The sequence below is a fragment of the Anas platyrhynchos genome, chromosome 1 (genome assembly GCF_047663525.1).
Source record: "Anas platyrhynchos isolate ZD024472 breed Pekin duck chromosome 1, IASCAAS_PekinDuck_T2T, whole genome shotgun sequence".
NCBI lineage: Eukaryota > Metazoa > Chordata > Aves > Anseriformes > Anatidae > Anas > Anas platyrhynchos.
In genome coordinates, this window is record NC_092587.1 from 65,379,059 (window position 1) to 65,393,028 (window position 13,970).

Here is a 13,970-nt window from a genome sequence, read left to right on the forward strand (position 1 = left end):
GAACTGTTGTATCTCCAACTACTGCAAATGCATACGCAGTCAGCGAGTGTTACTATGCGCAATGTTTGCTAACTATACACATAGCATCTGGTCTTATAATGATGACAGCCTTCTTGGTCACCCATTTACCAGTAAACTAAGCCTTGCAGGCCTCTAGACCTGCATGTATACAGTGTCATACTGTCATTTCTAGGAGGTCTCCTGGCATGATCCCTGGCAGTTAGTTCCCTGTGGCAGGGCTGGAGGCTGTTTCCAAAATGAGCCCGGCTGAGGTCCCCTGATTCTGGACGACAAAGAGGTTTAGCCACGTGGGAGTGAATCATGCTGTGCCGACTTTCTTCAGAGTCACAGAGTGGGCACCGATCTTTTTATTTACAAGTGAACATGTGGCATCTGGAACCATTTATATGCTAGCATTACTAATTATGACAATCTTAAAAATAAACCAACCCTCCCTAAAACTGAAGTCTTACAGCCTCTCTTCTTTATCTAACACAGGTTTTTGCTTATTTCAAAACACCCTTCCATGGATGGTTTGTCTTATGCCTTCAAGCTAAGAATTTCTTTTTCCATGCTTTTCCCCTTTGTAGTATTAAGACAGACAAACATCAGGGTTAACTTGTTTTCTGTCAACTACTGTGAAAAGGCAGTTCCACGTATGTGTGATAAAGCACTGGCTTATTTCCTTACGTCAGAGGCTTATAAAATGCAGAACCTTACAGAGCTAGAGCGTAGGAGACTGAGTCACGCAGCAAAGGCTAAACTTTCCTCAGGGGCATATACAAATGTACTGAACAAAACAAACTGTGCCCTGGTCTGCTGGTTGGTTAAGTATGCACTAACCTGCGTTGTTTTGGAAGTAATAATGTCACCAGATATTTTTACGATAACAACAAATGTGAACAATCTTAATCAAAACCTGCAAAAATGTAATTGACGTTAGGAATATCTGATACTCCTATGTACACAGGTGTCTTCGGATCCAGAAACCATAAGGTGATATGACGCACATAGGGAGTGATGGAAGGAAAAAATCAACTCTTAAACAGGTTGGAATACAAACCTCAACAGAAGATTACAGGTGCATAGATGAGTAACAACTCAGTGCAAAGGGGATCCCATTTTGAGGAACGTGGAGAGCTTGCAGGTGGTTGGTTACATTATACATATACTGTGCATATACGTATACGCAGTTAGGATAAGGAGCAAGAGGCCAAAAGCTGTCACACAGTAACTGAGAAGCTACGCACTACGGCAGCCAGAAACTGGGATCGGCATTTTGCTCGTATCAGCTAGCAGCCATCGTGTAAACCACTGCTGCCTTGCCAAAGCAGCAACAAAAGCAAGGTTTTATAGGTGAGCTAGCTATCCTCATCTGCCAAAGCAACTTCACTGCAGATCAACTACATATCCACAAACTACTCCTGACTTCCACTGCTTTACACAGCTTCGCACCCTTACCCTGATGCCAGAATCACTGGTTTTGTAACAGAGCTTAGAGAAACGCACAACAAAAGCAACTGAGCTCTGCCATCCTTCAGCTTTCCTGAGGCTTTCTTAAGTATGGGTATCCCCAAGTCAAAGGAGACATAACAGCCACCACTACTCACTCCTAAAGATCCCAGCTTCAACCTTAATCTTTCCTGTTTTCTTCACCAGATAGCTAGTTTGTAGTTGCTACAGGTAACTGCAGCTGCTTTCAGCAAACTGTCAGTTCATCTTTGACTGCAAGAAAGCCCCATGTTCTTTTAGTCAAGGAGCTAGGGGAGTACCGACTGGTCCAGTTTTCAGTTTACAAAGCAAATCAAAACACTCAGCTAGATCCCTCCTCCTCCGTGGTTACACCAAAGATAACCTGTCTGTTTGGCCTGCCTTCAGAAGGGTTACAACACACGTCGAGTTCATGCAAGAACGGACTGTCTGAGCAAGGCGTGCATGCACACTCCCTCTGCCTCCCTCCCTCCCTCCACTTCGTCATGCAGTAGCGACAGGGCCGTAAGTCCAGGGTTAAAGTACCAGCTCAGCTGCTGAAGGCATGGAGAAGAGACGGGCAGGGTTATTGTGCATTGGAATACATAGAACATCACCAAACTACCTCCAGGGACCGTCTCCAGCCACGCCTGTACCGCCTCATGGCGTACGGAGGGAAGGTCGGATGCTGAATTTAAAAAACAATAAATTGTAAGAAATCAAAATCAGACCATCAGTAAGCGTCTAAAACAGAAGAGTGACAAAGGGAGATTTTTCAGCAGCAAATACAGGAACAAAACACATGAGATGTTAAACAACCAATTCCAGGCTTGGGATTTAAGTTGAGATAACAAGGGCCAAATCTTCCTTTAGGATCTGCTATGTTAGAGGAAATACAGGTGGCATAGTGAAAAAAATGCAGCATCTGACTAGCAGGTTGCTGCTGCTGTGCTGCACTCAAAACTTTGTACAGGAAGGTAACTAACTGATGGAGTTGAGCTGCCGGGGTTTGGATGCCAGCAGACGAGGAGCACCTAATGAAGAGTACAAGGGGCTTCTATGTACTGCCATTGTCCTAAACGTTCAGATCAAACCTCATCACCACCTCTACTCTGATAAGCTCTCCAAAAACCTCTTATCATGGCTCATCCAGGAACAAATTTGTCTACTGAACTCAGACCAAAAACTCTGAGCGTGTCCAAAAATGCTTATTTGCAATGCTCCTTTTAAAAAACAAACTGCTGATATGCCTGCACATACCTGTACTGTGTTAAGAGTGTGATTGAAGCAGCTATCTATTGATCAGGATTTTCCTAGCTTAGCCTAGTTTGAGGGGAAAAGAAGAAAATATTGCTTGGCTTCCCAAAAGAAGCTGGAAAGGTGACAAAAATCATTTTGGAAGGATCAACACGGGCTTTCTTCTAGTTTGCCAGCACAGCTGTACCAATACACTATGGAAAAACAGGAATTATAAAATGAAAACTTAAAGAAAGAACTCAAACTATAGTGTCACAGGCCGTCGAGCAGAAGCTAAAGCAACCTCAGTTGCAGTAAGCTGATGAAACTGTGTTAACATTTCCTTTTACTTAGTGTTCTTAAACTTTAATCAAGTACTTGAGGAATACTGAATGTTACAGGCAGTGGAACACAGCCTACTTCTCACTGGTAGGGAGCTAATTTCACACTAGAAAATCCCAGTGCAAACTGCAACTGTAAGCCTAGCTGACCTGAAATGGAACTGTGTATCAAGTTGGACCATGATTTAAACTAACAAAAAAAGAAAAAAATAATAAAAAAGAAAAAAATAATAAAAAAAGAAAAGCCATCTAGAATTATGAGGAAAAGATGATTAACTGGAATGGAATGTGATCAGGCAGGATGAAGTAAAGCCCTAGGCTTCTGTAATTCAGATCAATCACGAACATTTCCTGTGGAAGACACCCCTTTTCATAATATACTTATTTCCCCTCCAATTCTGGTACAATGCTTATAGACTTTGATAGAAGACCACCACACAGTGACAGCATCATTAACCTTCACCAAGCTTAGGTTCTGCATAGGTAAAGCACCCATGACATACTTACCTTAAGACACACTGTAATATAGTCTAGAACAAGGACTGTAGAGACTGAGAGAAGGTGTTTATAAAATGGCTAGACTGTTGCCAAAGTAGGTATACTGTCAAATCTTAAACACAAGAAGTCAAAACAACCAGTGGTCAGAGATGCAAGCCCTTTGAACTCCATCATTCCCCAATAACACCAGATGAACTTACACAATTTGAGAACCAGCAGTGGAGAAACAGGCCCAATAAAGAAGCTGACCCTGATCAAACTTTGCTGCATTTTGTATGCAACATTATCCTTTAACTTTCCCTAAAAGAGGAATAGAATCCTCACTGCCACAAAATCACACGGCACCTACCCCTAACATCAGTTACCATGGGCTGATTACAGGTACTACCAAATCTTGTGTACAGTGAGGAAGAATCCTATACAGTCAAAGCAGGCACACAAACAGTCAGAGGAAGTCACCACCACCAGAGAGCTGAGGAAGCAGTCATTTTAAGTGGGCAATGACCTGAAAAGCAAAATGTTTAACCAAGTGCAATTTCAGAAAGTAGTTCCTTTGGATCACGGCTGCCCCTGCTGAAGTATGCTGCTCTTCAAGGGCACAGAAGCAACAGAGCTACGCAGCTGCAACTGTGATCTAGGAACGGATGGCATGGGACAGGGGAAGATTACCTCTGGAGGTAGAGGACTTTGAGGTTGGCACCATTTTTTCCTCCTCCTCTTTTTCACGGATGTGTGTCCAGTGCACATCTGCCAGGATCTCCAGAGGATCAACCGGGTTTACAATCTGCTGCAGCCTAAGGTTTCCAGCTACCAGGAGGAGGACATGGCATACCAGAATATGGGCAGGGTGGCATGGAGGACAGGGAGGAAAACATGGGACAACAGAGGAAAGGAAAGGTAACACATCATAGGAAAGGAAATAAGAAAAGAAGAAAAGATAATATTACTGGCTAAGACAGTTTTCAAGACAGGCAGAAAAAGTTCAGCATTGTGTGCACACACTAACACAGCGCTCCTCAGACTCCCCATCAAAGCTGAATGCCATTCCAGAGGCAAAGAGATGCTATTAAAAACTCCGTTGTAGACTATCTCTATTGCAAGCAGCTTCGCTGAAATGAAAGACATTCTCTGGGTGTCCAACAGATATGTGATATGTAAATACTAATTTAGTAGAAATTTCCAGCTCCTTCAGCCTATTCTTCATGATTATTGCCAAAGACATCTTGCTTTTAAAGGCAAAGAACAACTAGTAGTTTGATTCACCAAAACAAAGTCTTTCATACCCTACTATCAGGTTAAGTATCCCTTTCTATGCTGGGTAAATATCTCCTTGTGAATTAAATCACATGATGAATCTCAAGAGTTGCATTTGTATGTATATGTATGTGCATGTGCACACACAAGCACAGACTTTCACATTTAAAACAGCACTTTGTGCACTCCTGCTAATTTGCACAAAATGGGTACAATTCAAAGGGTACAATTGTTTTTCTGAAGAATATCATCATTTTCATTATAACTTAACAGCACCTCCACCTCCCCCGAAGGGACTTCCTGTTGCAAAACTGAATCTGTTTAAAAGCTATTGCGTTATTTCTCAGTTGCCTGTCTACACAAAGCTCAGATATTGCTAGTCAAAGGAAACAACAGGCACACCACTAAAGCAACTGATAAGCAACTTGCTTAACTGCTGCAGAATGTCCATGCTGGGAGCACCTAACCTGAGGTGTGTATTATATTGATAAACCCTGTCTCTATTGCTGTCTGTTCTGGGACTGTTGCTCAGGTTTTATTTACCCATATTAAAATAACTCATTCTACAGGGGACAAAGTGTTCAGCATCTTCAGAAGTGATCTTCAAAAGCAACTGACTCATCCTGAAAAGTAAAATGCCCATTTAATTTATAAAGCAATAAGTCAATTTTCAAAACACACAGATTACCACTGTGTAGGGCAAAATGCTTTTTCAGCAGTTTAAAGCCTCAAAAGCAATTAGAATTTCATATGTTGGATTAGTGTTTGAAGGAAACAAGAAGAATTAGCATCATTTAGAGGCTGCACTCATCATTTTCTGATGTCTGGTTTTAATGAAGGTCCTCTCTCGTGGCCATGTTTTCCTCAGTCATGGCAAACAGTTTGGGACTTCTGCTTCAGGAATGACTGTGTGTGACATTTGCCATTAAAACTGCAGAAAAAAAAAAAACAGGCAGAAGGAACTGCAGGAAGGACAGAATTGCCAGCTGGTCACTGAAGAGGAAAAGGGTTCAGACACACAAACTCAAATGCAGAGCAGGATTGACAATTTAGCCAAGTATTTAGCGTTTTTGTCTCTGTTACCTCATCAGAGAGTTTCTTATCAATCAGCACAACCGCACGGTCTAACCAGAGCTACTGGACATCTTGCAGGGACAGGAGTCTGGGCTTTTCTCACTGCATACCAAAGCACTCGCATGCAGGCCCCAAGATAAGTAGAGTTAGCATTTGCATTGCCACACAAAATTTTGTGTTAAAAGGTTTAGGTTTGCCAGCAATGGCTGAGAAGTATATAGTCACTCAGCAAGGCTAGAAAAGAGCAGGTCCCACATGATCTGTATGTTTTAAAATGGATTTCTCTGGGATTTAGATCAGTGTAACATACACACCATCGGTTACCCTGCAAGTCTCCAGACCGAGGCCCAGGCCTGTCCTGGTTAGGATATAGGCCCTTTTCACCTTTTCCAGGAAATAAATAGCAGCTTAAACAGTACAGCCAACTGTGAAGGACTGCTCCTTGGCTGACAGGCAGACGTAACATTTTGTTGAGATCTAAATGCTTGAGAATTTCACATGACAGCTCTGTAGCCCTTCCTCAAGACTGCCTGCTAAGCTTTACAGGATGCTGGACATTAATACCACTTACATTTGGGAAGGTAGCCTTCCCCTGCAGTTCCTCTGTGGCACCTACCAGTGCTTCCTAAGAAGTGGGCAGTCTCAATGGTTAACCTTCAGTGGAACAAGAAGCCACCCACAAACCAATGCCTTGGAGGCCAGGTCTAGAGAACACTAGCTGCTACAACAGGGGAAACTTCTTCATTTATGCTCTTTAGCCATCTTACTAATACTTCTCATACTTACCACCAGAAAAGTTAATTTGGAAAAAAAAAAAATCTCTTTTCATTTTTTTTTCCCCTTGGGAAAAAAAAAGTCAGAAGCTAAGCTACTGTTTTTACAACTGTATGTTGCAAAACAGGCAATCTGATGACTGGCTATGCCATCTTACCTTCAGGAAGGCACTTGGATTTTCCTCCTATGTATTCTGGCTCTAATGAACCACATTGAGGGACTAAGGGATTAAACAACTATTAGAACCAAGTGCTTAAAAAAAAAAAACAAACACAAAACAAAACCACAAAAAATAACCATCAGAAATAAACTGAAACAAAATGCATTATGGAAAACAACACATCTAGTTAGATAGGAATGTTAAGCTCATTTAATGCCCATTTTATGACTGTAAAATTTGAGGGATCTCCACAGTTTGATTAGTGTCCCCAACAGACTCTCCCCACGGAAACACATTCACAAAGGACAATAACAAAAAATGCAAGTTTGCTCACACAGGCAACCCAATAGCAGCACTTCTGATGTGTCCTATTTGTCTGACCTATTGCACAGGTAGAATTAGTCTGTGCATATGGACTAAATCTGGAACTCCTAAATATGTGGGGGTCACTGCTCATGCTCATTACACTAACAAATTGTCCAGGTTTTCCAGACATCCTGAAATACTGGGAAACTTTATATTTTTCCTAAAAGCAGTGGCAATATCAGACCCGATATATGGCACTTTGATCAGGAGATGAAGGTAACAACAGCTATCGAATCGGTTTTTAGAAGGCTGGTAATGCAATTACATAAAACACGGAATCTTCTCATGTGGGACCTGCTCTTTAAAATAGTTCCCCCTGCTTAGGGGAAATGGAAGTGGAAATGGTATACGGGTACCTTTAAATGTACCCGTGTCCTCTTCATTTGAGAGACGTTGAAGCCAGAGACCTTGCTGCAGCTCTCTCTCCCAAGGGCAATACTCCCCCTCTACAGCAGAGGGAACCACACATCCATAACATCACATCAGACACACGTGTGTACACACAAGCAATGGTGAGAGAGAGAGAGAGAGAGAGAGAGAAAGACAGAAAGAAACAGAGAAAGGACAGCATCAGAAAGACAGACTGTCTGGAAATCCCCCAAGACCCCTTCTTTATTCCTGCTGTATGGCAGGAACACTGCTCAACAGAAAAAACATTGGCCTGAGAACACCAACATTTACCAAACTAAACATGCATGTTACCGTACTTAAAAAGCAGTCTCGACTTTCACAGCTCCTACGTTGAAAAAATAGCCAAGCAGGCTGTTGAGCTCGTGAACAAAACTGGCACTAAGACCCAAAATAACAGGACCTCTGCTTGCAGCAGGCAGCCAGAGACCTTTGTGAAGAAGCTCTTTGGAGTCTACTATTCTTCACAAAAGGGAAATGTAAGTACAAAGACAAAGAAAAAGACAAGATCAGTAAGAAAACTGGAATGGTGGTGAAACACTGAAAATGTCTATTCTTAGCACAAACTGCATTTGGATGACTGAGACAAACACACAGGGGAAGGAGTCTTTCCCTAAGATTTTCCACAGACATCCCTCAGAGTGAAAATGAGAATCCCCTGAACTCCCTGACTTCTCATGGAGAAGGGGAGAGCTAAAAGCAGCTTCTTCGGGCATGCTAGGGCACTACCCCTGAGTGAAGCACCCCACAGCACTGAAAACACTGCCTCCACAATGCTTCTAGTTCTTGCTGCCAAATAACAAAGGGCCTGTTCAAATCCAATTCCCAATAATAATAATAAATACCAGTAAAGCAACACATTGTCACAAAGCTGGGAGTTGCACATGTTGGCAGGGTATATGGGAAGCATACTGTGTTGGTACTAGTGCTGCAACTGCCCTGGGGGGAAAAATCTTCTGGATCCAGAATGACCAAACCAAAGCTTCCATTGACAATAACTCCCTCAAAAAAGAAAGTAATACAAAAGTGAAAGGAGAAGTTTTCCAAGGAAAATCTTTCTTATTCTGCATGGCAAATACGCAGTTCAGTTTTCCCTGCCGTCTAGCAGAAAGAAAGGACAAATCAATCTGTCTAACCTTCACTAGACTCTTCTTCTTCCTCCTCTTCCTCCTCCTCATACTCCTCGTCGTCCTCCTCCTCCTCCTCCTCTTCTTCTTCTTTGTACTCAATCTCATGATTCTCCTCAGCCTCAATCTCTTCTTCACTCTTTCCCTTCAGGAGGGCATGGATGCGCACAGCCTCTTTCCATGGCACACCACCCAAATCTGAAGGGGGTTGCTGAGGCAGCAGCAGTTCATCTTCATCTTCATCTTCTTCCTCCATTTCAGACTCTGAACTACTGCAAGGGTTTAAAAAAAGATAAAGAGACAAGTAGCAAACGTTTCCTAGATCAGTCTTAGATCACTCACAAGTCATTACAATAAACAGAAGTCCAAAACACACAATGCAAACTGCAATACTTAATTTTCTGCTTTCAGTATTTCATAGGCATTACAGTGACAGCACAGACTGTGGCCTGTAGTATGATCCTTGCCCTGCTTTTTTTTTTTTTTTAAATGGGGAAGCAGCAAAAAAGTGTTTGTAAAGCCATGTCCAAATACTTGTGCAGTATTAATTGTTACAGGCGTGACCATACTTGAATATCGTAGAAAGAAGTGACTTTCCTAATACCACATTGCTTTGGATAAACTGGTGCAAGAGCGCTTGGCAGTGTCATATGTAAAAGGTCACATATTTTGATAATGGCAGCTTCTTCTAGCGTTTTGGATAGCTAAGATGTTTTTGGCACTTGCTGGGGACAACCACAAGAGGCTTCAGGAGTAGCAAGATCACATAACACAACTACCAGGTGCCAAGCACTACGGCATATGAGCTAAGGAGAACAGGAGAAAAAAAAAAAGCAAAATTCCTCACTTTTCTACATCACAGATAGAATCACTGTACATGTATGCACTCACTTAAGTATACAGTGTACATAGTGGTAAGAAATTATAGGAAGCAGTTAAAGGATAATTACAATATTGAGCTTATTATTTGCACAGCAAAGTCTAAAACATGTAAAACAATAAATCGTTAGTGCTTATTAGACATCGCTGTTCAATTCTAGCAGTTTCTCTGTATAAGTAGCAGGGACAAGAAATGTAACTGTCTACACAATGACATTTAAACTAGCTCACTCTTACATTCTGGACTACGTAGAGATATCAGGAAGAAAGATGGTTGTATTTGTCACTGGAAAATGAATGTGAACCATACCGCATTCAGAGAACGCATCTGCAGGGTGAAAAGGTACCCTTTCTTTGTTTTGTCTTAATAGATCATTGTCAAGAAGAATTGCATTTATTAGAACAACAGTTGGATAAAAAATAAGATATATTTCATATAACTTGTACAGTTGTTGCAGTTCTGTTTCCCATACACAAGGTTTTTATTACATAGGCAGTCATTATGTGACAAACTGACACTACAAAAAATGACACACAGCAGGGCCCTTTCTTTTGTATTGCAAATAAACATATCCAGGCTCAGAACATCAAATTACTCTACCACTTCATGAATATATAATGTTTCTATAATTTTATTAATCTGTTAGAACGAGAGACTGTTTTTGATAGCAATGTTAATAAGGAAAACACTTTTTTTTCATTTTCTGATTTTCGTGTACTTATGTCCATTGGCTCTTAAATTCTCCTCATGGTTCTGCACATATATAACATGATTTTGACAAAAGTGAAATCTTCAAGTTATAACCCACATTTTCACAGCATAAATTGAATACTTATTTTTATCAGGCCACAGTAAAAGCTGAATACGAATGCTGTTGCATGCCATGGACTTGGTGTGTATTCCAGGAGACTGGAGCATTTTCCAAAGGCTTTACACAGATATGCTCACAGAGATAAAAAGTGATGTTCCCTCTCTCCCTCCTCCCTGATTAGCAGCACACTTTCCTACCCTTTAGTATGGAAATAAACCTGACAGGTGCTGCTGCTGGCTTTTTCATGTGCTGTCAATAAGGTTTACTGCTAGTCCAACTGTTGCCATGACTGCTGAATGGGACAGCGAGCTGCTGCTCTTCAACCAGCCCGCTTATCTCATGTAATATTGACGACATACATTCTTTACCACATAGCTCACTTTACCTTCTTTGGCTTTTATTTATAACCTGCTTTTTGTTTGACCTTCAAATACTGAGAAATGAGAAGCTCAGAGGCAGCAGTGAGATGGCGTGGTATAGTGGGCATTCCTTTCAGCTGGGTGATTTTCTGCCACAAGAAATAATTCAACAGCTGACACTTTTTTTTTTTTTCCTTCTATAAAGCACTGATCAAAGACTAATGTTGGTTACTTTATGGAATTTGGATAACCAGTTGAATACCTCTTTAAAGAGATGTTCCTACACAGATGTAGTGCTGAGGAAAGGAACCTAAACTGGAAACGAACCTCTTCTATTCCTTTGCCATACAGGTCCCACACAGCATGAGCTGTCCTACCACGCTCTTTTGAAAGGTCGCTGTAACAGAGTATTAAACCAAAACTGCAGATGACATTCTGAAAGTTACTGCAAGTTAAAGCCAATGAAGGCACTTCCTCAGCTCGCTTATCTCATGTAATATGAGATCAAATGCTTTTCTCAAATGCTGTGTAGTCAGTTTGGTTGCTTAAATGATTTTTCTTCTTGAGGAGTTGATGCCTAAGCAAGATTAACTCTCTTTTGAAAATATATCCTTTGAATACTGCTTTCTGTAAAATTTCTCTGCAATGTGTATGCCCATGTGTACATGCATGTATGTGTGCAGGGAAGCTGGGCACCCAGCCTGAGTCTAATTTGGAGTTCATACCGAGGTGAACCTTGAAGCCCAATCCATTGCTCCATAAGACACGGAGTGAACAAAAAGTCCTGCATTTCCTCGGCCTACTCCTAACCCTGCAGTTCTTCACCGAGACAGTGAAGATGATCAAATCAGGGCTTTGCTTGGCTTGTTGCAGGGGTATTTTTTTTTCTTTTGTTGCTGAAAAAGTGGTGACTTTTTCCTTTTGTTTTCTGGTCTTTCTGTGAAATATCAAGGAGTGGATACAGCTGAACAGAAGATAACAGATAACTATATCATCTAGAAAATTCTCTCTTTGAAGTTTGCCCACACAGCTTTATCAATGCTGTAAGTAAATTGCTTGCAGCATCTGGATTTGGAACAGATTTTTTTCCAAGTCAAACTGACAGGCAATTTAGTAACTTTTCTCCTTCCTTTCTATAATAGAGTGTGAATTGCCCACTAAACACTGCTTTGCACAAGCAAAATCTAATAATTCAGTCTATTACAGACAGAAATACCTAGTTCAATTCAAGTTATGAAGATGAACATATACAAAGACAGCTAAAGGTAGCAGCTTATTAAGCTACAGAACCTAATGGTGTAGGTATTCTCTCCACAGTTCTACAAAACACCTCTTGGAAATGACGAAGAGCTTCGTATCCCAAAATACCAAAGTTCCAATTTTTTTAACTCTCTTCTCCTTTGGAAATTTTCTGCCATTCACTGACCAGGAGAGTTTTGATTTATTGACCTACAGAGTTTTGATTTATTGAAATCATGACCAATAATAATAGGGCATCATACTAGTGAATTTTGGTTTAGAGCTATAAACATAAAGGACCACGAACCTCATGATATTATTAATGCCTAAACTGTCAAAACTGATTTAAGTCCTAGGCCTGAGCTGGGAGCTAAAGGAGGGATAAGTAAGGAAAACAGAGTTTGCATTTCCCATTAAAAAGTCCCATGACTATTCAACCAGACACTTCCAGTTCCCAATTGTGTAAAATATGTCAAAATAGCATATTCTAAAGAAATTACTATGTTAAGAAATTAACCAAAGAGTATTATTTAAGTTTTGGAGAAAACTGCTGTGCAAGTTATTAGCAGTTCCCAGACCCAGAATGTCCCATTGAGCTACATCTTCATGTATCCAAATCTACATGCTCTCTGTCAAGAGTGTTAGAGTTCAGGCTATTAGTAGTTAGCTTTCAGATGCTGCCCCTTCAAATTTACCTTAAAAGATATATAAATGGCAGATTCTGTTCAACCTAAATCCTGTAAACATTTTAATGAACATAGCTCCATTCTTCACTACACCAATTCAATTCAGTTCAATTTCACATGCGTGAATGTAAAGAATTTCTTATACAGCCCTATTCCTGTAGGTAACGCATTCACTGAATATGTTTGTAGGCTCTAATGCTGCTACAGGCTTATCTGAGTTTACTTCAAGAAGACTACTGGGCATTCTGAAAGCTAAAAAGATAAGGGTTGTTATTGCTACAAAGAAAAGTAGATTAGAAACCACTATTAAGAGACTGAGAATTAAAAATTGTGAGATTAATTATAAAGTTCAGAAGCATTCTTCATCAAATATTCTCTCTCACTGATTCTTGCAGCACCTATTTCCATGAGCTCTACTTGCAAATACTTGGATCCTAATATGTTTACACATCCCTTTGCAGATAAAAGAAAATTTGTAAAGGTGCAATATACTTTTCAACAGGCAAAAGTACTGCTTCAAACTAAGGTCTGTTAGGCTTTCCATCAGCAGTCAGTCAGGATTACAATGCTCAGTGTTTCAAGCTTGAGTCTTTGAACTAAAAATGTTATTAAATTGTGATGCAAAATAGAAGAAAAGTTAACTTTGGAACCCACTCCCATTTGAACCTGTGTTCTGCTTGCTCAAAAGACTCATTTGTCTTTAATATAATTTTCAAAATAAATAAATAAAATTTAAAATTTCTTTCCAATTTAGGACTGAACTACTTAGGACTGAAGGTACTATAGTTATCCATGGCATTATGGTATTATAGTTATCTTCTAAGAATGGTAGTAAGTTATTTAGAAGAACAGAAACTACAACGTAAAATATTTGTGTACATACGTGAAATACTTCCAAGAACTTTAGGAACAGCAACCTGGCAAACAATATGTTAAAAAACAAACCAAAAAAAGCTAAGGGAACAACAGGCAAAAGTCTGTTGGGACCGTTATAAGAAAGCTTATGGTCACTGTGTACTAACCTGCTGGGCACATCCTCTTCTGTTCCTTTGTCCAACACACTGCTGAGGTTATGCTCTGCTAGCGTCTCTTCAGGAACCTCTTCCAGTTCTTCTTCCTGCTGCAGCGACAGTCGGTAATTCTCCAGCTCAATTCGCTCGGGCGTGCCACGCAACCGCTTAGCGAGGCTGGGCTCTTCCAGCCCATTTACATTAGAACCTAAAGAACAAGTCAGTGAATAAACAATAAATGCAACAGTCAGGACTGTAATTTTTTAAGGAAATTGAG

The 13,970-nt window shown here is 40.6% G+C and overlaps 1 protein-coding gene across 25 annotated transcripts in view; it reads right to left on the reverse strand.

Annotated features, from left to right (window-relative positions):
* Positions 1 to 13,970, reverse strand: part of MICAL3 (microtubule associated monooxygenase, calponin and LIM domain containing 3) — a 161,708-nt gene that overhangs the window by 37,091 nt on the left and 110,647 nt on the right. For 12 of the 25 annotated variants that reach the window (XM_072040058.1, XM_072040092.1, XM_072040069.1 and 9 more), the window contains 6 exons: positions 13,706 to 13,901; positions 8,718 to 8,980; positions 7,530 to 7,619; positions 6,805 to 6,867; positions 4,215 to 4,352; positions 2,096 to 2,158 (listed from right to left, as the gene is read on the reverse strand). In XM_072040058.1, coding sequence (XP_071896159.1) covers positions 2,096 to 2,158; positions 4,215 to 4,352; positions 6,805 to 6,867; positions 7,530 to 7,619; positions 8,718 to 8,980; positions 13,706 to 13,901 — 813 coding nt within the window. The remainder of the gene's footprint in view (positions 1 to 2,095; positions 2,159 to 4,214; positions 4,353 to 6,804; positions 6,868 to 7,529; positions 7,620 to 8,717; positions 8,981 to 13,705; positions 13,902 to 13,970) is intronic. The other 13 variants (XM_072040105.1, XM_072040107.1, XM_072040149.1 and 10 more) reach the window with 7 other exon arrangements.